The sequence below is a fragment of the Helianthus annuus genome, chromosome 8, assembly GCF_002127325.2.
Source record: "Helianthus annuus cultivar XRQ/B chromosome 8, HanXRQr2.0-SUNRISE, whole genome shotgun sequence".
Taxonomy (NCBI): domain Eukaryota; kingdom Viridiplantae; phylum Streptophyta; class Magnoliopsida; order Asterales; family Asteraceae; genus Helianthus; species Helianthus annuus.
In genome coordinates, this window is record NC_035440.2 from 29,792,176 (window position 1) to 29,815,561 (window position 23,386).

General features: G+C 35.1%; 4 protein-coding genes across 4 annotated transcripts; 1 reads left to right on the forward strand and 3 right to left on the reverse strand.

Moving 5' to 3' along the window:
• Positions 1 to 1,815: 1,815 nt before the first annotated feature.
• Positions 1,816 to 6,665, reverse strand: LOC110892771. Its single transcript, XM_022139919.1, has 7 exons — positions 6,489 to 6,665; positions 5,351 to 5,424; positions 5,173 to 5,243; positions 4,984 to 5,059; positions 2,677 to 3,238; positions 2,356 to 2,587; positions 1,816 to 2,276 (listed from the first exon to the last, which is right to left on the reverse strand). Exons 1-7 carry the CDS (start codon positions 6,663 to 6,665, stop codon positions 1,816 to 1,818), a joined length of 1,653 nt encoding a protein of 550 aa, XP_021995611.1.
• A 174-nt stretch (positions 6,666 to 6,839) lies between these two features.
• Positions 6,840 to 7,904, reverse strand: LOC110892772. Its single transcript, XM_022139920.2, has 3 exons — positions 7,347 to 7,904; positions 7,026 to 7,257; positions 6,840 to 6,946 (listed from the first exon to the last, which is right to left on the reverse strand). Exons 1-3 carry the CDS (start codon positions 7,902 to 7,904, stop codon positions 6,840 to 6,842), a joined length of 897 nt encoding a protein of 298 aa, XP_021995612.2.
• Positions 7,905 to 8,090: 186 nt separating this feature from the next.
• On the reverse strand, positions 8,091 to 9,054 carry LOC110894762 (L10-interacting MYB domain-containing protein-like). Its single transcript, XM_022141998.2, has 2 exons — positions 8,736 to 9,054; positions 8,091 to 8,659 (listed from the first exon to the last, which is right to left on the reverse strand). The coding sequence occupies exons 1-2, from the start codon at positions 9,006 to 9,008 to the stop codon at positions 8,099 to 8,101; spliced, it is 834 nt and encodes a 277-aa protein (XP_021997690.2). The 5' UTR covers positions 9,009 to 9,054; the 3' UTR covers positions 8,091 to 8,098.
• An 8,611-nt stretch (positions 9,055 to 17,665) lies between these two features.
• On the forward strand, positions 17,666 to 22,954 carry LOC110894763 (leucine aminopeptidase). Its single transcript, XM_022141999.2, has 4 exons — positions 17,666 to 18,883; positions 19,539 to 19,772; positions 21,347 to 21,673; positions 22,455 to 22,954. The coding sequence occupies exons 1-4, from the start codon at positions 17,903 to 17,905 to the stop codon at positions 22,743 to 22,745; spliced, it is 1,833 nt and encodes a 610-aa protein (XP_021997691.1). The 5' UTR covers positions 17,666 to 17,902; the 3' UTR covers positions 22,746 to 22,954.
• The last annotated feature ends 432 nt before the right edge of the window (positions 22,955 to 23,386 follow it).

A 23,386-nucleotide genomic window follows, 5' to 3' on the forward strand; every position in this document is an offset into this window, starting at 1 on the left:
TCAATAAAGAAAAGATATTTAGAAATAAAAAAAGTTAAACCAAATTATATAGAAATTATAAAGCAAACTGCATTTGTGACAAATGTTACAGTATAAAAAAACAAAAGCTGAAAGTGTATAGTAATCCACAAAACACAAATGCAAGACTCACCTAATTTAAATATAAAAGTTTACTCTTACCCTTTCCCTTTACATTTTTGTTCTCCTCCTTTCCCTCCTCCCTTACTAACAACCTGCTTGTTCTCCTCCTTTCCCTCACTAACAACCTGCAACTCCGACAACTTCAATTTAGGCTATTTCAGGCCTCTTTTGAATGTTTCAGACCAATTTTAGACGTTCAGAGCTGTTAAAACCGGAATGTGGCCGAAATTTGTAGAATCCGACCAAAATTTGACCGGAATATGGTCGAAAGCTTGCCAGGGCGCGACTGGACTGCCAAGAGGCGTTTTGTTTGCGCCTCTCCTCACCTGAGCGCCTAGGCACACGCCTAGGTCGCTTTTGATAACTATGGCTATAACACTAAAACTTTCAATATGTAACTTTGTGCCATTAAAATTACTATCAACAATTATGTGTTATGTTTTAGATGTTAGCATGTTTTTTTCCTGAAAATGATCTTGAATAAATGATCAAGGTGCGATATAATGCATCTAATTGCAACAAGTATAAGTGATGTTTATTACCGACTTCCAAAATCATGTATAACACAACACAACACAACACATTATACATGATTATTTCATTTACTTTTTTATTTGGAACGAGTTAGAGAAAAAAAAAGCATAATTTAAAGAAACTTGTGATACCTTTTAAGTTTTTTATAAATGAATCCATCTAAGAATGTAATACTTCAAACCAATGAATTGGTACAACTCAATTATGTTTGGAACCTATTCTTATTATTTAGAGATAAGATTATATATGAGGAAAGTTAGAGAATAATGTTAATTTTTTAGACTTTATATATGCTCATGCGCGCAATAGCAGCATTAGTGAATTTAAAAAAAAAAAGTATGAGTTGACATCATGATTGTTCATGTTCATGCAAATTAACAGCTTTTTGATGTAAAGATACAAAACAGATCTAAAAGGTTCTGTTCAATATTTCAATTCCCTTACAGAAATTGTGACATGTAAAATTAAGGATCGAGTAGTAGACGTGGACATGTTCATTGTGAAGTTAACTATCCCAATATCTATTTGAGGAACTTTATTGACCATTAGACTTCACAAAAATAAAGGTAATATGACATGTACATGTCGTATTATGGAACATCTTGTGAAACTTCATCGCCTACATTGTGAACGAAAGAAAAATGATGTATTTGATCACAAAAGTTGCATTATTATGAGGGTGTTTGTGATTACGTTTTGAAGTGATTATTTGATTATTGCGTTTGTATAACCTAAATAATCTAAGGGGGTGTTTGGGATTGCTTTTTCAAAATAGATTATGCGTTTTGAATAATCAGAATCAGATAATCAGCTGTAACAAAACGTGCTGCAGAAAGATAGTGTTTAGATTTGATTATGCTGTTTGATATCACAATAATCAGATAATCAACTATTGAGTGTTTGGCAAATATATATATATTTTAAAAAATAAATAAGTGAAATGACAAAAAAAGACATTAACCATCAAATCAAACAAATAATATCAAGAAGCCAAAAACAACAAACTCCAGTTCAATCGCTACGCCATATGATTTCGGTACAAAGTAAGTAAACAAATTATTCACTATTTTGCATTAGTACCGCAACTGCAACAGATAAACATTCAATTGGATTGCATAATATCTTTTGCAATTCTCTCTCTTACAAACTCATATATAGATCGTCTTGCCTACGACGTGTAGTTATGTCTTCTTGTGTTCCATTAATTCTGATAGATGTATCATTTTCAACATCTCGAGTTGGACGATAAATTTCTTGTTGTGCTTTGTTAAATGCTTCATCAAAATGACCTTTCATTCTAATGTAGTTGTGAATTGCCATGGATGCTATCACAATGTCGACCTGTGTTTCATAAGAGTAATTAACATGCATATCTTTTAATATTGCCCACCTTGCCTTCCATACTCCAAATGTCCGTTCGATCACATTTCTTAAAGATGAGTGATAGTAGTTAAATGTCTCTTTTAGTCCTTTCGGAGCGCGTTGGGCAGCTGTTTGACCTCGACGAAAATCAGGTATATGATAACGAACATCATTTCCTTTATAAGGAGCAAGATAGCCTCTGGTATTTGGGTACCCGGCATCAACAACATAGTACTTATCTGTATAAATTGACCTTGTACTTCAATGCAATGAGTTAAGTAAAAATATAGCATAAAACATATATAAAATAATACTAACCACCCGTTGGACGAGGAAATTTCACCTCTGGCTTACGTAATGCTTCTAAAAATATTCTTGTGTCATGTGCAGTGCCTTCCCATCCCGCCCATGCAAATGTAAAACACATATTAAAATCACATGCTGCCATGATATTTTGGGTTGCATATCCTTTTCTACCAATATATTTTGCTTGTTCATGCTCTCGAACTGATGCCTTAACATGTGTCCCATCAATAGCACCAATGCAATCCTATAGATACAAAAACACTAATTACTAATTCACAATACTATAGACAAAGTATTAATTCTTAAATTTGAAGTAAAAAAAATAGAACACACCTTGAACATGGGGTAATACCGAGAGTTGTTTAAGAGTTGTGGAGGTACTTCATTATTGTAGTTTGCTTTAGGCATGATGATGTCTCCGCTAAGCTTAAGCACCGCTCTTAAAACATGATGGAAATGTCTATGAATAGTTTCCCCTGAATGATTGAAAATTTCTTGAGCTAGTCTATTTCCACATCCATGTGCTAATATCAACAAAAAAATACCAACAAACTCTTCAATAGATACATTACGTGTCTCCTTTAGGTTGTAGTGCATTCTAAGATCCGAACATAAGCTCTTGTAAACATCAACATGTACCCTGAAATCTTCAAAACAACGCCTAGGATGACCATTGAGTATTTCTTGAATAAAAATATTTCCTGTACGACAGGAAGTGCGACAAGGGATACGTGGGATATTCATCATATTATGTACTACCATCACCCCTTTGACGACTAAACCGCATAGTAGTAAAAACCGTTTCTCATCATCTAACCAATCTTCCTCATTTGAGTCGTTGTTCTCGTCTTCACTATCGGAATTCACATATTTACCATAGTTTGGTATCTCCATCCTATTGAAGTACATAATAAAAAGACATAAATAGTTAAAATAATTCAAAATGAAACATAGCTGAAACATAGTATTGAAAGTTCTTGTAAAAAACACAATGTCATTTATTCAAAATGAAACATAGCTGAAACATAGTATTGAAAGTTCTTGTAAAAAACACAATGTCATTTATTCAAAATGAAACATAGCTGAAACATAGTACCTAAACTACGATGAGATTGTGAAGAAACTACTTAATCAAATATTACCTGTATTTTTTCATCCCACTACTCACTCGTTGAGTTTATCGTCTTTTTCACAGGATCCCATCCAAGCCCAGATTCAATTCTCATCAAACGATCGTATAACTTCCAATCCCTCTTCATTGAATCCCAATGGTTTTTAAGTTGCAGTTTGGTGTAATCTTTTCCTGTTCGAGTTTTTAGATTATTTGCTAGGTTCGTCCACCCAACCTTATTGAAGTGGCTCGCAGGTCTAATACCATTTTTTACTTCCTCGAGACACAACTCATCAAATATCATGTGGGTACTAGAATCCCAAACAGTTTTTCGAGCACTAGCCTTGGTAGATGAAAGCTTACTTGTGGCATTTTCATGGTTCAAATCCATTCCCTGTTTAAGTTAAGTTGTGGACGACATGAATAAAATCAGAAACCTAGCTAATTGTACGGACGGATAGTAATTTGGTTTGAGTTGAAATGCTAATTGAAGAGAGACCTATGGCATAAATATATGCAAATGAATGAAAAAAGAAGAGAGATTACTATGATGCATTAAGGGGGTGTTTGGGATTGCTTTTTCAACCTGATTATCTGATTATTGTGTTTTGAAATCGCAAAAAATCTATTTTGAGTGTTTGGTAAAAAATTAATAAAAAGTGATTTTTTACGTTTTGTAGAGTTCAAAACGTGATAATCCATAAGTAGGTTATCCCTTACTGCAGGAGAACGTGATTCCACAAAATATAGCGCCATAACTGCCGCCAAAATTCTCTAGGAAGTTGACCTCTTCATCACAATCCTTTGATCGATCTTGCAGTTCGCTTCATCAAGAGAAGAGGTATGCTTCTTTATCATGATCTCCAATCATCCTCTTTACTTTCGATCACCACAACTATTTGTTAACTGTTTCTTTTCTTCAAATTAATAGTATAAATTCACTCTTTTTTTCTAACTATTTCTTCTCTTCTTGGTCGTGATATTCCAGCCATTCGTTTCCCACACAACAGATTGAAAGCGGTGCGTTAGGGTTTCTCGTCTCTTAATTTTCTCCTGTTATTACCTCTAGCATCTGCCGTTTTCCCTACGTAAGGTATTCATCTTATAAATTGTTTTTGTTTTCGGTTTGGTGCAATTGGTTTGATTTAATGAAATTGTTGTTGATTGTTCGTCGTTTGGACCAGGATAGGTTTAAGAGGCTGAGTTAACTTAGGGTTTGTTGTCGATTAATATAACAGATAGGTTACAATTAATGATTAATTGCATACAGTCTGTCAAGTTTAGTGTAGTTTACTGATAAGGGAAGTAGACATATCCCTTCATCACCCTGATCACATATGCTCCATGCATAAAAACGTAGATAAACTAATATGACCACCTCAAGATGTTGCTGCTTGGTAAAAGCCAACCACCGCTCTTGTTTCAGAAGCTGAAAGGACATTTTCGGTACCGATTCGGTACCGACTTTTGAGATTTTCGGTGCCGGTACTTTCGGTTTCGGTACCGGTCGGTACCGAGCTGATCCCTACCTATAACGGCATAGCTGTTGTTGAGGTTGTTGGCTATTAGGCTTATCAAATACCATTATGAAACATTCCAACGACCCTACCATAGCAAGATTAGTGTTTGATGACATTAAGAGAAAGGTTGTATTAGAGTTCTTCAAAGATTGCAGGACTATGAGTTATGATGGCAGTTTGTTGCTTGTTCTAGGATACATATGAAGTTCGAAACAACTCCAGTAATTCCAACCATTGATTTTGAACTTGTCAAGTGGACACCTAAAACACTGGCACACAATGAAAAAGTCAAAAAAAATTAAGATCATAGATTGTAACTGTAGATCAAAAAGTGCACATATAGGAAGTGTTAAGTAATATATTAGCAATGACTTACTTGAGCTTCTTTCTCATGGTGGCAAGATCACATACATGAGCCAAAAAACTGCCATTGAAATCCACTATAGCTTCCTAAAAAAATTAAGCAAACAACTCTAACCATTAGAATTATAAACTAAAAGATCCCCTAAATGGTTAAACAAGTTGGCCTCACCAGTTTCACAATTAAAGCTTTCTATGTTGCTGGGCCAACTATTTGGGCTTATTACTCAGCTATGTGGCTGGGCCAGTAAACAATTAGCTGCAGTCAAAAGGTCCATGAAGTCAGATGTATTGAGTTTTGATTAGGATATAACTAGTAACCACACAATCTAGATCATTCTACTAATTACTAAATACTTGTTTAATACCACTTATTTAATGAGCTACGATGATCTTTTAGAAAAATACAAAACCTTTTTGATATTTAACATTTAATATTTAACTAATGTGCTCAACTAATAACATATAGTAATTTTCCAAAACCCTGTCATAACTATCATTAAGTCATGATGATACCCATGGAACCCATCATTCCGTCTCTAAAAGTGAAAGCCAGTAAAAACACACATCACTTCTTCAATTGAAAAGTAGGAAAATCATAGTTTGGTAATTAAGTTTCAAATCAAGGGCAAACGTTATAGTGTAGATAACATCCTACAGCAATTGTTATATAGGAAATTGGTCTGTACATATCAAATACCATCTTTTAACTAGGTTTGTAACTGTTTAATGCATCATGTGTAAATTGCATTTAGGGGGTGTTTGTGATTGCTTTTTCAAAATAGATTATGTGTTTTGAATAATCAGAATCAGATAATCAGCTGTAACAAAACGTGCTGCAGAAAGATAGTGTTTGGATTTGATTATGCTGTTTGATATCACAATAATCAGATAATCAACTATTGAGTGTTTGGCAAATATATATATATTTTAAAAAATAAATAAGTTAAATGACAAAAAAAGACATTAACCATCAAATCAAACAAATAATATCAAGAAGCCAAAAACAACAAACTCCAGTTCAATCGCTACGCCATATGATTTCGGTACAAAGTAAGTAAACAAATTATTCACTATTTTGCATTAGTACCGCAACTGCAACAGATAAACATTCAATTGGATTGCATAATATCTTTTGGAATTCTCTCTCTTACCAAACTCATATACAGATCGTCTTGCCTACGACGTGTAGTTATGTCTTCTTGTGTTCCATTAATTCTGATAGATATATCACTTTCAACATCTCGAGTTGGACGATAAGTTTCTTGTTGTGCTTTGTTAAATGCTTCATCAAAATGACCTTTCATTCTAATGTAGTTGTGAATTGCCATGGATGCTATCACAATGTCGACCTGTGTTTCATAAGAGTAATTAACATGCATATCTTTTAATATTGCCCACTTTGCCTTCCATACTCCAAATGTCCGTTCGATCACATTTCTTAAAGATGAGTGATAGTAGTTAAATGTCTCTTTTAGTCCTTTCGGAGCGCGTTGGGCAGCTGTTTAACCTCGACGAAAATCAGGTATATGATAACGAACATCATTTCCTTTATAAGGAGCAAGATAGCCTCTGGTATTTGGGTACCCGGCATCAACAACATAGTACTTATCTGTATAAATTGACCTTGTACTTCAATGCAATGAGTTAAGTAAAAATATAGCATAAAACATATATAAAATAATACTAACCACCCGTTGGACGAGGAAATTTCACCTCTGGCTTACGTAATGCTTCTAAAAATATTCTTGTGTCATGTGCAGTGCCTTCCCATCCCGCCCATGCAAATGTAAAACACATATTAAAATCACATGCTGCCATGATATTTTGGGTTGCATATCCTTTTCTACCAATATATTTTGCTTGTTCATGCTCTCGAACTGATGCCTTAACATGTGTCCCATCAATAGCACCAATGCAATCCTATAGATACAAAAACACTAATTACTAATTCACAATACTATAGACAAAGTATTAATTCTTAAATTTGAAGTAAAAAAAATAGAACACACCTTGAACATGGGGTAATACCGAGAGTTGTTTAAGAGTTGTGGAGGTACTTCATTATTGTAGTTTGCTTTAGGCATGATGATGTCTCCGCTAAGCTTAAGCACCGCTCTTAAAACACGATGGAAATGTCTATGAATAGTTTCCCCTGAATGATTGAAAATTTCTTGAGCTAGTCTATTTCCACATCCATGTGCTAATATCAACAAAAAAATACCAACAGACTCTTCAATAGATACATTACGTGTCTCCTTTAGGTTGTAGTGCATTCTAAGATCCGAACATAAGCTCTTGAAAACATCATGTACCCTGAAATCTTCATAACAACGCCTAGGATGACCATTGAGTATTTCTTGAATAAAAATATTTCCTGTACGACAGGAAGTGCGACAAGGGATATGTGGGATATTCATCATATTATGTACTACCATCACCCCTTTGACGACTAAACTGCATAGTAGTAAAAACCGTTTCTCATCATCTAACCAATCTTCCTCATTTGAGTCATTGTTCTCGTCTTCACTATCGGAATTCACATATTTACCATGGTTTGGTATCTCCATCCTATTGAAGTACATAATAAAAAGACATAAATAGTTAAAATAATTCAAAATGAAACATAGCTGAAACATAGTATTGAAAGTTCTTGTAAAAAACACAATGTCATTTATTCAAACAAGGCACACATAGAAATGTCTACAAACGAACATCCAAAGACCAAAGAATAATATTAATTAAATAGAAATATAACAAGCCATCACTCGTCTATAAGTGAGTAGAGAAAGCTAATCTTGTCGATGGTAGTTGGCGGGTACATAAAGCTTTCCCTTGCCTCCTTTTTCATCAAGATTCGTAGTGCCTTGTTATAATTTATCGAACTTGGCTCAAAACTCGGGAAGTTTGAAACAATATCCATACACTCTGATAGAGTAGGTATTTGATTACTTGGTGTGCTTCGTGAGGATAGTGCTTCAATAACCGTGTCAAGTTTAGCTTCAAGTGAGGAAGCTATTGTACTTTTTCCCCTGCTTGAACGACCATGAGCATTGTTTTGTATTTTCCTCCTCTTGACCAAATTGCTTTCTGGAAATAATATTTCCGCATCATCACCTAAATTCCCTTCATCGCTATCTGCCTTCCCTTCTACATCCATAACACCAATATCGTCTTGAACATCACTTTGACTAATTTCATTTTGCAATTGATGAGGGGTTTTAGACTTATCCCCAGTGGCAACACAATCTCGAAACAATGGCTCGTAAAACTCTTGATACATCTCTAAATTTTTGTCCTTGAATTTTGCAAGTTCTGGATCCGCCTTTAAATTGAAGTAAACAAAAGTTAGTACCTAAACTACGATGAGATTGTGAAGAAACTACTTGATCAAACATTACCTGTATTTTTTCATCCCACCACTCACTCGTTGCGTTTATCATCTTTTTCACAGGATCCCATCCAAGCCCATATTCAATTCTCATCAAACGATCGTATAACTTCCAATCCCTCTTCATTGAATCCCAATGGTTTTTAAGTTGCAGTTTGGTGTAATCTTTTCCTGTTCGAGTTTTTAGATTATTTGCTAGGTTCGTCCACCCAACCTTATTGAAGTGGCTCGCAGGTCTATTACCATTTTTTACTTCCTCGAGACACAACTCATCAAATATCATGTGGGTACTAGAATCCCAAACAGTTTTTCGAGCACTAGCCTTGGTAGATGAAAGCTTACTTGTGGCATTTTCATGGTTCAAATCCATTCCCTGTTTAAGTTAAGTTGTGGACGACATGAATAAAATCAGAAACCTAGCTAATTGTACGGACGGATAGTAATTTGGTTTGAGTTGAAATGCTAATTGAAGAGAGACCTATGGCATAAATATATGCAAATGAATGAAAAAAGAAAAGAGATTACTATGATGCATTAAATGCAATTTACACATGATGCATTAAACAGTTACAAACCTAGTTAAAAGATGGTATTTGATATGTACAGACCAATTTCCTATATAACAATTGCTGTAGGATGTTATCTACAGTATAACGTTTGCCCTTGATTTGAAACTTAATTACCAAACTATGATTTTCCTACTTTTCAATTGAAGAAGTGATGTGTGTTTTTACTGGCTTTCACTTTTAGAGACGGAATGATGGGTTCCATGGGTATCATCATGACTTAATGATAGTTATGACAGGGTTTTGGAAAATTACTATATGTTATTAGTTGAGCACATTAGTTAAATATTAAATGTTAAATATCAAAAAGGTTTTGTATTTTTCTAAAAGATCATCGTAGCTCATTAAATAAGTGGTATTAAACAAGTATTTAGTAATTAGTAGAATGATCTAGATGGTGTGGTTACTAGTTATATCCTAATCAAAACTCAATACATCTGACTTCATGGACCTTTTGACTGCAGCTAATTGTTTACTGGCCCAGCCACATAGCTGAGTAATAAGCCCAAATAGTTGGCCCAGCAACATAGAAAGCTTTAATTGTGAAACTGGTGAGGCCAACTTGTTTAACCATTTAGGGGATCTTTTAGTTTATAATTCTAATGGTTAGAGTTGTTTGCTTAATTTTTTTAGGAAGATATAGTGGATTTCAATGGCAGTTTTTTGGCTCATGTATGTGATCTTGCCACCATGAGAAAGAAGCTCAAGTAAGTCATTGCTAATATATTACTTAACACTTCCTATATGTGCACTTTTTGATCTACAGTTACAATCTATGATCTTAATTTTTTTTGACTTTTTCATTGTGTGCCAGTGTTTTAAGTGTCCACTTGACAAGTTCAAAATCAATGGTTGGAATTACTGGAGTTGTTTCGAACTTCATATGTATCCTAGAACAAGCAACAAACTGCCATCATAACTCATAGTCCTGCAATCTTTAAAGAACTCTAATACAACCTTTATCTTAATGTCATCAAACACTAATCTTGCTATGGTAGGGTCGTTGGAATGTTTCATAATGGTATTTGATAAGCCTAATAGCCAACAACCTCAACAACAGCTATGCCGTTATAGGTAGGGATCAGCTCGGTACCGACCGGTACCGGAACCGAAAGTACCGGCACCGAAAATCTCAAAAGTCGGTACCGAATCGGTACCGAAAATGTCCTTTCAGCTTCTAAAACAAGAGCGGTGGTTGGCTTTTACCAAGCAGCAACATCTTGAGGTGGTCATATTAGTTTATCTATGTTTTTATGCATGGAGCATATGTGATCAGGGTGATGAAGGGATATGTCTACTTCCCTTATCAGTAAACTACACTAAACTTCACAGACTGTATGCAATTAATCATTAATTGTAACCTATCTGTTATATTAATCGACAACAAACCCTAAGTTAACTCAGCCTCTTAAACCTATCCTGGTCCAAACGACGAACAATCAACAACAATTTCATTAAATCAAACCAATTGCACCAAACCGAAAACAAAAACAATTTATAAGATGAATACCTTACGTAGGGAAAACGGCAGATGCTAGAGGTAATAACAGGAGAAAATTAAGAGACGAGAAACCCTAACGCACCGCTTTCAATCTGTTGTGTGGGAAACGAATGGCTGGAATATCACGACCAAGAAGAGAAGAAATAGTTAGAAAAAAAGAGTGAATTTATACTATTAATTTGAAGAAAAGAAACAGTTAACAAATAGTTGTGGTGATCGAAAGTAAAGAGGATGATTGGAGATCATGATAAAGAAGCATACCTCTTCTCTTGATGAAGCGAACTGCAAGATCGATCAAAGGATTGTGATGAAGAGGTCAACTTCCTGGAGAATTTTGGCGGCAGTTATGGCGCTATATTTTGTGGAATCACGTTCTCCTGCAGTAAGGGATAACCTACTTATGGATTATCACGTTTTGAACTCTACAAAACGTAAAAAATCACTTTTTATTAATTTTTTACCAAACACTCAAAATAGATTTTTTGCGATTTCAAAACACAATAATCAGATAATCAGGTTGAAAAAGCAATCCCAAACACCCCCTAAAAAAGTGTTTGGATGAAAAAGTGATTATCTGCCTCCAAAACGCAGTTTTGAAAACGCAAAATATATGTAGAAAATGCGTAATCTATTTTGAAAACGCAACACAAAACACCCCCTATATGCAAAAGGAAACAATTGTTGGATATTAGGGATGGCAATGGGTCGGGTTTGGGACGGGTTTAGGTAATCCCAAACCCAAACCCGATTAGATAAGCTTGTCCCAAACCCGTCCCAAAACCCGTCGGGTTTCTAGCGGGTAAATACCCATCGGGTATCGGGTATACCCGCGGGTTTCGGGTAAACCCGTTAATTTAAAAAGATTACTCGTTGGATATACTCATCTCATAACCCATTGGGTATCTATCGGGTAACTACTAACCAGTTACATTTGTATTGTTATTATTAAAATATATATCAAATAATGTATACGGAATATAATACCTATATGTGTAAAAATGGATGTATTATATATATACATATTAATAATATAAAAGAAATTATATCGGGTATACAATCGGGTAAACGGGTACACTTTATCGGGTAATTGGGTCGGGTAAACGGGTATATCACTAAATCCCAAACCCGTCCCAAACCCGCGAAAAAAATAAAAACTATTCCCAAACCCATCCCAAACCCGATTAACCGACCCCAAACCCGTCCCAAATGTGTCGGGTTTCGGGTTTACCCATCGGGTTCGGGTTCGATTGCCATCCCTAGTTGGATTGCATATAACAATAATGTCTTATTTAAGTTATGTGATACAATTATCTAGTCTATAAATTTTACGATTGAAATGTCATTATAACATATAAACAAAGGATTTGTTTTCTTAAAAAAAGCACAAACAATTTTTTGAGCAACAAATTTCTTTTAATCATTCACGTCTATTTAGAAAATAAGTTATAGCATGTAGATTGCAAAATATATCTTAGTCATAAATATCATGATTAAGTTTTAAAAGATCATGGTTTCATATTGTAAGTTGCGAAAAGGGAATGTATAATATATGACCTAACTTTTCAAAAGAAAATTCTAACTAAAATTCTAAAAGTTAAACGTCATTTTTCTAATAACAAACTAATAGTTATAATATTTTACATTTCCCAACAAAATATATCATAGTCGTAAAAACGTACATTTCCCAACAATATATATTATAGTCGTATAAACAGTCGATAAGTTTTTTCAAACATCACGGTTTCATCCGATATTGTAATTCCTTTTTCGGTTTATATTATAGTCGTAAAATCAGTTGATAAGTTTTTTAAAAGATCAGGGTTTCATCCGATATTGTAATTCCTTTTTCGGTTTACAAAAAGGGAATGTCTAATATATGAGCTAATTATGAATTATAAGTTTTGTCCTTTATCTTTATATAAAATTTTAAGCGGTGTCATTTGCCTTTAAAATTGATAAGTTTTATACTTAACGTTTTCAAAATCTTGTACGGTTTGTCCTTTAACCATAACGAGATAGAGGCGGATGTTCTTGTATTTTGGAGTTTAAAACGGAAAAACTCAGATGGGTTGTTGAACTTGAAGGTGTGGTCAGTGGTCACAAGCTTGTGGAGGGGGGGGGGGGGGAGATATATGTATATACAGTGGCGGACCCAGGATTTTTTTTAATGGGGTCCACTTTTTTCGGTGTCCAGATTTTTCACACCGTAACGTTAGAATTTTCAGGTTGGTTGTCGTTCAGGTCAGGGGCGGCGACCAATTAGTTCTTAAACCTATAATACCATCAGAAGTGCCTTATGATTCAAATAAGTTTGATTTTAAAAACATTATTTGTAACTTATTTTTCACGATTTTGTTATTGTTCCTGTTTATTTTTGTTAATTAATTTAGAAAAAAATGGAGTAATGTCAATACTATTGTAGACATTGGATCCGAAAGTTCAACGACAAAAAAATAACATTAGCAATAATCACATATTTTGTAGCCTACGCAAATAATATACTCCTAAAACATGAGACGCATTATTTTAAATTTAAAAGAAAAAAACTAGTAAATCTAACGTTGTGGCGGTACAACACGAATAAACATAAGTCTTGTTCATGTTAAACAATATGTTTTTTTTTTTTTTTTTGTAAACCTTCCTAATATAATTGTTTACACTATGCTTAATTGTTTGTACACTTTCCGGTGGGATATACATGGACCATTTCTAGTTGGTAAGTAGGACGAATTAAAAGTTTAAAGCTAATTAATAGTGGAAACTGGGAAATTAAGAAAAAAAGGAGGTGAAGGGTTTCGAACCAATGAATTTTGGTTTAAACGGGAAGAAGTTTAACACTCCAACAAGCTTGAGTTTGATACTATGGGTTTCATAAATATATTTTTATGGGGTCCTTTAAAAAATTTCTATATCATCTCTACTACTTTTTGAAAAAAGATTAGGGGTCCCGGGACCTCGACCCGTTAAGGGTGGGTCCGCCCCTGTGTATATATGTCTTTTTTGTTTTAATAATTAAAATGATTTTTTTAAATACATAGGATAAACGACCAATTTGCTCCCCATTTAATCGTTAAAAATTAACTGGGTTAGGGTTAAAGGACAAACCATGCAAGATTTTAAAACATTAAGTATAAAACTCGTCAATTTTAAAGGCAAAGGACACCGCGTAAAATTTGGTATAAAGATAAAAGACAAAACTTGTAATTCACTCTTTTTTAAAATATGACCTATTTTTTTTAAATGACCTAGTTTTTAAAAAGAAAATTTCAGCTAACAATTTAGAAATTTAAAAGCTCAGTAGTTTTACGAAAGGGAATGTATAATATGTGACCTAACTATTTAAAAGAAAATACCAACTAACAATTTAGAATTTTAAATGTGATTTTAAATTTCTAAATTGTTAGCTGAAATTAACAATTTTTTGTTTTAATAATTGAAATGTGGAGAGGGGGGGGGAGATATATGTATATATGTCTTTTTTGTTTTAATAATTAAAATGACTTTTTAAATACATAGGATAAAAGACCAATTTGCTCCCTATTTAATCGTTAAAAATTAACTTGGTTAGGGTTAAAGGACAAACCATGCAAGATTTTAAAACATTAAGTATAAAACTCGTCAATTTTAAAGGCAAAGGACACCGACTGAAATTTGGTATAAAGATAAAAGACAAAACTTGTAATTCACTCTTTTTTAAAATATGACCTAATTTTTTTTTTAAAATGACCTAGTTTTTAAAAAGAAAATTTCAGCTAACAATTTAAAAATTTAAAAGCTCGGTAGTTTTACGAAAGGGAATGTATAATATATGACCTAACTATTTAAAAGAAAATTCCAGCTAACAATTTAGAATTTTATATGTGATTTTTAAATTTCTAAATTGTTAGCTGAAATTAACAACTTTTTGTTTTAATAATTGAAATGTGGAGAGAGGGGGGGGGGGATATATGTATATATGTCTTTTTTGTTTTAATAATTAAAATGATTTTTTAAATACATAGGATAAAAGACCAATTTGCTCCCCATTTAATTGTTAAAAATTAACTTGGTTAGGGTTAAAGGACAAACCATGCAAGATTTTAAAACATTAAGTATAAAACTCGTCAATTTTAAAGGCAAAGGACGCAGTCTGAAATTTGTTATAAAGATAAAAGACAAAACTTGTAATTCACTCTTTTTTAAAATATGACCTAATTTTTTTTTTAAATGACCTAGTTTTTAAAAAGAAAATTTCAGCTAACAATTTAGAAATTTAAAAGCAGAATAGTTTTACGAAAGGGAATGTATAATATATGACCTAACTTTTTAAAAGAAAATTCCAACTAACAATTTAGAATTTTAAATGTGATTTTTTAACGAGAAACTAACAATGTATAATATATGACCTAACTTTCATATTTATCGAAGCCAAAACTAAATACAATTGTGTATTCAACTTAAATAAAATAATGAATAAAGTTATAAAGAGACATCAAATAAAATATAAGAGTAAATTACGTTTTTGGGCTATGTGTTTATATTACTTTTACTATATTAGCCAAAAATAAGAATTTTTAACATATCTGTTCCCATGGTTTCTATAACTAACCATTTTGGCCCCTAAGTCTAGAGATCATGGGGGCCAAAATGGTTAGTTATAGAGACCATGAGGGCTAAAATGGTTAGACTTAAGGGCCAAAATGGTTAGTTATAGAGACCATGGGGTCATATATGTTATAAATTTTTATTTTGGGCTAATATAATAAAAGTGATATAACCATAGAGGTCAAAAACGTAATTTACTCAAAATATAAAGTTAAAAGGGTCAAAGGTCTATAACATTTACAGTGTAAGATTAAAAAGAAAAATTCTAAGTTACTATTGACCGTATTTATTGGTTTCCTTAATGTCATTATTATTAGGTATATATATATATATATATATATATATATATATATATATATATATATATATATATATATATATATATATATATATATATATATATATATATATATATATATATATATATATTAAATAAACGATTGATATAACCAGAAAACTTGTTAAGTTACATCAAAACAGAAGGTAGACGGGCAACAAGCTGCACCGCCAACCCTTTCTGAATTGCAAACCCCAACCTCCCGAACACAAACCCCTGCCCCTTAGGATCGAACAATTGCTGTGGATAACCTGTTGAACCCTCGTCAAGAAGTTGATAGCTTCTGGCGCTAGGGAGCCAAAAGTATCAAAGGCAAAAGGGATAAAGACATGTTGGTTCTCTGCGCAAGCTTTAGCGTGCTTATCCACTTTCTTTGATTCTGCCTTTCTTGCTGCTAGTCCAGCTACAAACCCATTTTCCCTTAAACGAACCAAAGGGGAAACCCCCGTGAGGTCTACACAAGCATGTTTCCCCCAGCCCAGCCAAAGACGAGCAGATCCGCTGGTCGCAGAGTAGATCTCCCTTCCATAGGGTCTGTGAGGAAATTCACAGGGGCCTCTTTCTTAGCAGAAATCACAGCTCTTCTTAAGATGTCCCCCAAAACATCTCGCACCCAGTCATGCCGATATTTAAACCCAGAGAGCTCTTTACAGTGAACTGTGTGCTCCCCATATTTATCCATACAAGCTTTACGACATATCGGGCAGGTTTCATCTTCTGGGTACATAGGGATCATTAGCCGGTATTTGAGAATGGTTCTGTATTCTACTGCCGACATGCATTGTCCTAACCCCTCAATCGGGATAACGGTCAAAAATTCCTGAGCATGGGGACCCTTCAGACACTCAAACACCGCCTTCTGGCGGGGTGACAAATCAAAAGCTTCTCCAGGCTTTGAGCGATTTTGCTAAAAAGTGCATTCGCCAAAGTTTTTTGTGGCTTCGAGGGGGCGGTGTCCTTGTTAGAGAAACCGCCAATATCCAAGTCTGGGAGAGAGACATTTAAGCGTTCGAGCGCTTGTTGATAGTATGGGTCAAGCCCGACAACCCCACCGTTTCGAAGGATATGATCCTGTAGTTCCCAAAACTGAGCTCTAGACGCCACAAAGGCATAAGCCCCAACATCTCGGGCTGAGAAGAGGCCCAAACCACCTAGACGCATTGGCAAAGATGCTAGACGCCACTAGAGGTCACCAAAGAAGGGGCCGCCACCCACTACTATGTCTTCTATAGCCTTTCTAAGGCCCTCATCGAACCGAGATACCGCATCCTTCATCAAATGAGGTTGACAAGTCCGGAGCCCAAAAAAGCAACTTAGCAACACCCATGCACGACCTTAGCAGAAGGAGTTCATATTGGGGATCCCTCAGGCAGGGTAAAAGTTTCATAAGGTCAACCGCCCCCGAGGCCCGCCGCCCTGCCAACTCTCCAATAAAGCTAGGATCCTGACTAACAGCTCCACCAAGGAGCTTAACCCCCTTCTCTGGTCTACCGATCCCTCTCGGGAAAAGCCCGTCCTGAACTTTCTGGCCGTCGCATGTCGGCCAATAAACCTCTGTTTTCTTAATATTGAGATAAAGCCCTAGAGATGGCCCCTCCTCGTTGATGATGTCTACAAACAAACTACAGGGTATCGTATTCTTATTTAATGTTATGGGCGGCATACCTAATCTTGGTTTTATCATCGTCAAATTGTTTGATCTATTATCTATCACAAAAAACTAAGACAGAAGCAACCTAACACTCTTACTCAAAGAGAATCGACATATGCTTTTACATAATTGTTACCAACATACGCAAAGGCCACACGGTGTGGCTTTGGCAAAAGCATACAACAAGTGGTAACATGACGCGACAACAAAGACATCTCCATTCCGTGTGGGTGCGACAACCCAGCTCTGTGACAATGGGGTTCATTGGTTTGTTATTCTTGCCGAAGTGAATATGGACGTTGAGGTGGCCCATTTCAAATATAGAATCAATAATTTAAGAAGATTAGGCTAATTGTACAATTTATAATGACTTAAAAAAACGATTAAAAAACTAAATAAAATTAATAAAGTGCAATTCCCACTCGCGAATCAAATACTCCACCAAAAACCAATCGCTACCCTCAAATCAAAATATAAGAAACCCCTCATTCCTCTCAATTTCATCTTCAACTAACCTGAAAACCCTAAAACCCCAACAATGGCACCAATCGATCCACACTCATTCACCGATTCAACCCACCCACTAACCACCCACATCTCCCTCTCACTCTACTTCGATTTCTCCTCCTCCACCATCTTATCCTCCGCCATACTCACCCTATCCCACCCCCACACCGGCGACCTTCTTCTCGACACTCGATCACTCACCATAACCTCAGTAATCGACCCAACAAACAACACCCAGATCCCCTTTTCCCTATCCCCTGACGTTGACCCCATAAAGGGCCAACCTTTGACTGTTTCGGTTACAAATTGTTCCAAAATCTTGATCACTTTCGTGACGTCACCTTCAAGTTCTGCACTCCAATGGCTTACCCCACCTCAAACGTTCAATAAGAAGTACCCTTTTGTGTATACCCAGTGTCAGTCTATCCATGCGAGGTCGATTTTCCCGTGTCAGGATACACCCACATCACGTGTTCGATATAATGCCAAGCTGAATGTTCCGCATCAGTTATCGGGTGTAATGAGTGCGAAACATGTCGAAAGGCGCCCTCCGGTTAAGGGGGAGGGAATGCTGGCGTGTGATGAGTTGTTGTGGTGTGCTGAAGGGAGAATTGTGGAGGAGTTTGTGATGGAACAGCCGATTCCGCCTTACTTGTTTGCGTTTGCGGTTGGGGAGATTGGGTGTAGGGAAGTTGGACCTAGGAGTAAGGTGTTTGCCGAGGCGGTGGGCTCGGTTTTGGATAGTGCAGCGAAGGAGTTTGCGGGTACGGAGGATATGATTCGGATTGGGGAGAGGTTGTTTGGGGAGTATGATTGGGAGAGGTTTGATTTGCTTGTTTTGCCTCCCAGTTTTCCTTATGGTGGGATGGAGAATCCTAGGATGGTGTTTTTGACTCCAACTGTTATTAAGGGTGATGCCAGTGGGGCCCAGGTTGTCGCTCATGAGCTTGCTCATAGCTGGACTGGGAATTTGATCACTAACAAGACTAACGATCACTTTTGGTTGAATGAGGTAACTTTGATCTTTGAAATCTTTTGATGTGTTACGGTAGGGCTGCAAACGAACTGAACAATCACAAACAACGCCTTGTTCGTGTTCGTTTGTTAAGGAAATAATGTGTTCACGAACTGTTCATGAACACTTACTGTACGCGATTTTATGTTCGTGTTCGTTTGTTAGCTTTAGGTAACAAAGACAAACAAACGTTCATGAACAAAAATGAACATAGATGAACACCAACGAACATATGCTAAAAGGTATGTTGTATACAGGACACTAATATTTATTGAATATTGTATTAGTGGGAATTTTGAAGTATATTAATAAGATATAAAAAATATAAACCCTAATGAACTTTCAAACACAAACGCGCATATTGGAACGAACATAGACGAACATGTTACCGAATGTTTACGAACATAAATGAATGAACGCTGTTTCTATTCATGTTTGTTCATTTAACTAAACGAACGAAAGTTCTTGTTTGTGTTCGTTCATTTGTTAAACCAACGGACACAAACGAACTTCCCGCCGAACAGTTCACGAACTGTCTGCTGAACGTTCGGTTCGTTTGCAGCCCTAGTTACACTTGTTTACATGTAAATCAATGTTAGGAAATTTCAGTTAAGATGTGAGAGGAATAATTAGTTGAGTATTGTTGTTGTAGGGATTTACAACGTATGCAGAAAGGAGAATAGTTGAGGCTGTGCAAGGGGAAGACATAGCGGCTTTAAACATTGGAATCGGTTGGAAAGGTTTAGTTGATGAAATGGAGAGATTCAAAGATAACATGGAGTTCACAAAGCTGTTGACTAATCAAGAAGGTGTAGACCCTGATGATGTTTATTCTCAAGTTCCATACGAAAAAGGGTTTCAGTTTCTATGGCGCATCGAGCGACAGGTAATCATATTATTGCATAGGGCTAATTGTAACGAAATGGAACTAACTTTGTCTCACATTTTCTATTTTAGGTAACCAATGTCTATATATGAATAGGCCTGTAAATGAACCAAACGAACACGAACAGAGGCATGTTCGTGTTTGTGTGTTTTACCTTAACCGAACACGAACATATGATCGAACACATGTTTTTGTTCATGTTTGTTTATTAGGAAAATGGTCATGTTCGTGTTCGCTTACTAAGAAAATGGTCATGTTGGTTTATGTTTGTTCTTTTGAAACCTAAATGGACACTTCATGATTTTTTTTGGATTTTTTATTATTTTGTTGATTTTTTTGAATTTTTTTGATATTTTAGATTTTTTTTTAATTTTTTAAAATATTTTTGATTTTTTATTATTTTTTGATTTTTTTGAATTTTTTAGAATTTTTTGGATTTTTTATTATTTTTTATTATTTTTTGATTTTTTAGAATTTTTTTTGATTTTTTATTTTTTTTTGATTTTTTATAATTTTTATGATTTTTTAGAAATTTTTATCCTGCCTAAATCCATCTTGATAAAAACCCATCTTGACCTAAACCCATTCTAACCCATATTTTAATAAACCCATCCTAACCCATACCCATTCTAACCCATTACCCAAACCTACCCAACCCACCCATTTTGCCACTCCTAGGGCTAATTGTAAAGAAATGGAACTAACTTTGTCCCAAACTTTCTATTTTAGGTAACCAGTGTCTATATATATGATTAGGCCTGTAAATGAACCAAACGAACACGAACAGAGGTATGTTCGTGTTTGTATGTTTAACCTTAACCGAACACGAACATATGATCGAACACATGTTTTTGTTCATGTTCGTTTATTAAGAAAATGGTCATGTTCGTTTATGTTTGTTCGTTTGAAACCTAAATGAACACTTCATGAACATAAACTAACATAAAGAACCTAACAAACTTAAACGAACATAAATTAACAAACAATAAACAACACAAATGAACATAATTGAAGAAATATAAATGGACACAAATGAACATAATTGACTAAACATAAACAAACATAAAGTAATTTTTTTATATAAATTAATGATTAATTACGATGAATTCCATTGGAAAACTGAATTTTATTACCAGAAAGCCCAATTACCGATTAGTTATATTTATATAAGTTGTAGAAAGTTCCCTTTATGTTTAATATTTATATAAATATACCTACTTATGTATTTAAATTGAAACGAACATAAACGAACGAACATAAACAAATGTAAATAAGCGAACATAAATGAACGAACAAAACGTGTGTTCATGTTCGTTCGTTTAGTTAAATGAACAAATAATTGTGTTCATGTTCGTTCATTTATTAAATAAACGAACTTCCTGTCGAACAAGTTCACGAACAGCTCATTAACGTTTGGTTTGTATACAGGCCTAATTATATGATTTAACGAGTTAGTTCTATTTTCGTATTATTGTATGCAAGTTGAACTATTGTATGTGTATCTCAGTTTTGATACTTTTCATGATGTTATATACTTATATATTGTTGTTTTTTTATTTGTATGTGATGCTTAGATTGGAAGGGCAGCTTTTGACGAGTTCCTTAAGAAATACATCACTGCATTTAAGTTCCAATCAATTGATACGCACACGTTTCTTGATTTCTTGAAAGCAAATGTTCCTGGAATAGAGAATGATATTGATTTAAAAACATGGACCGAGGGTACTGGTATCCCTCCTGATGCAATGGAGCCGGTTTCTAATATTTATACAAAGATTGTTTCACTTGCACAAGAGTTTAAACAAGGTAGGATGCCAAGTGAGGAAGAAGTCGCCAGCTGGCATGGACAGGAATGGGAACTTTATTTGGAAAATCTCCCAAAATCTGTCGAAGCTTCACAGGTCTAGTTCTTTTGTTGTATTTTTTTATATAAAATAAGATACATTTGTTGCCAGCTGTCATCATCTGTCTTGGTTTTTTAAAAAGCGCGCATGAGATTGAGGACCTGGCCTTAAGACGACACTTCATGTATAGAGGTGCACACAAAACCCGGTTCTGGACCCGATCCGGAACCGGTGCCTACACACTATCTGACCCGCGGGTACATACCAGTTCCAGACCCGTGTGTAGAAAAAGGAACCGAACTGGACCCGACGTGGAACCACCGGACCTGGTTCCATCTCTACCCGGTCAAAAACCGGACCCAAATTGGCTCCCCGAAAAAACCCGGCCAAAGCGGTCAAAAACTAGAAGTACCCGGAACTGGTTCCTACCCTACCAAGTTCTTGACTTTGTTAACCAAACCCAGACCCGGTTTTTACCCGGTTTTAGGTTCTAAAAAACCCGATTTGTGCATCTCTATACATGTACATGCTGGTCAAAATGGGTCAAATATAGTCTGCGGCTGATATGTAAAATGACCAAACGGATGAAGAGAGTATGAATGGTTTTACTTTTAATTAAATGGCTTATTTGGTTGTACATAGAGAAACGCCTCGCGTACATGAAGATTTCGCCTCCCGCCTCGGTTTTCTGGACCGAGCGATTCCCGCTTTTTAAAACTAAGATCTTTGTATGATAGATGGTGTTCAGCATTGCGTAATTTTGATGAAATTGCTCTATAAGATATTTATTATGTTTCTTTTTACATGATTCTTTGATCATAAGATTTTGATGGTGCAGGTTACAGCTCTGGACTGCCGATACAGGCTATCAGAATCAAAAGATTATGAGGTGAAAGTAGCATTCCTGCAACTAGCAATTGGTTCAAGATGCAATGAATACTATAATGTCGTGGAGAAAACATTAAAGGAAGTAGGGCGAATGAAGTACCTTCGCCCGTTATACACAGCACTCGTGCAGGGGAAAGAAGAAGAAAGGATATTTGCTCAACGGGTTTTTGCAGAAGCGCGTGAAACTTATCATCCCATAGCGCAAGGTGTCGTTGAGTGCATTCTTTCCAAGCATCTCTAATTTCGCGATCGAACATTTGACTAAAAAGACTTGTTGATTTAGGAGTTTGAATTTGATGAATCTATGTGGACTGTCTTTTAACTTTATGTTCAGGTTCATGCACAGGTTTCTTGATTTTCTGGTTGATATTGTGTAACCCTGAACAGATTATCTAGGATAAAAAAAAATCATGAAATGCATAACATATAAATATAAAATAGAGTTAAATACTTGGTTGGTTCATGTGGTTTGCAAGTATTGCAGACGTGGTTCCAGTGCTTCAGTAATTACAGAGTTGATCTTAGTGGTTGCAATTTTCACACTCAGGTTATCCTTATTACTGACTTAAGTTAGATTTCTCAATTAAATGCATGTAAAATTACTAGATTACCCCTGAACATAAAAATATTAGAGTAAATTACTTTTTGAGTCTCTGTATTTTAGTGGTTTTAACCACATTAGTCCAAAATCAAAAAGTTTAACGCCTTGAGTCTCTAACCGCTCACTTTATAAGGTTTTGAGTCCAATTTTGTTCATTTTAAAAATTGGACTCAAAAAGTTAAAAGATTCGACTCAATAGGACTCAAAAGGTTATAAAAAAAAAGCGTCCAAGGACTCAGGACGTTAAACATTTTGATTTTGAACTTATATGGTTAAAACCA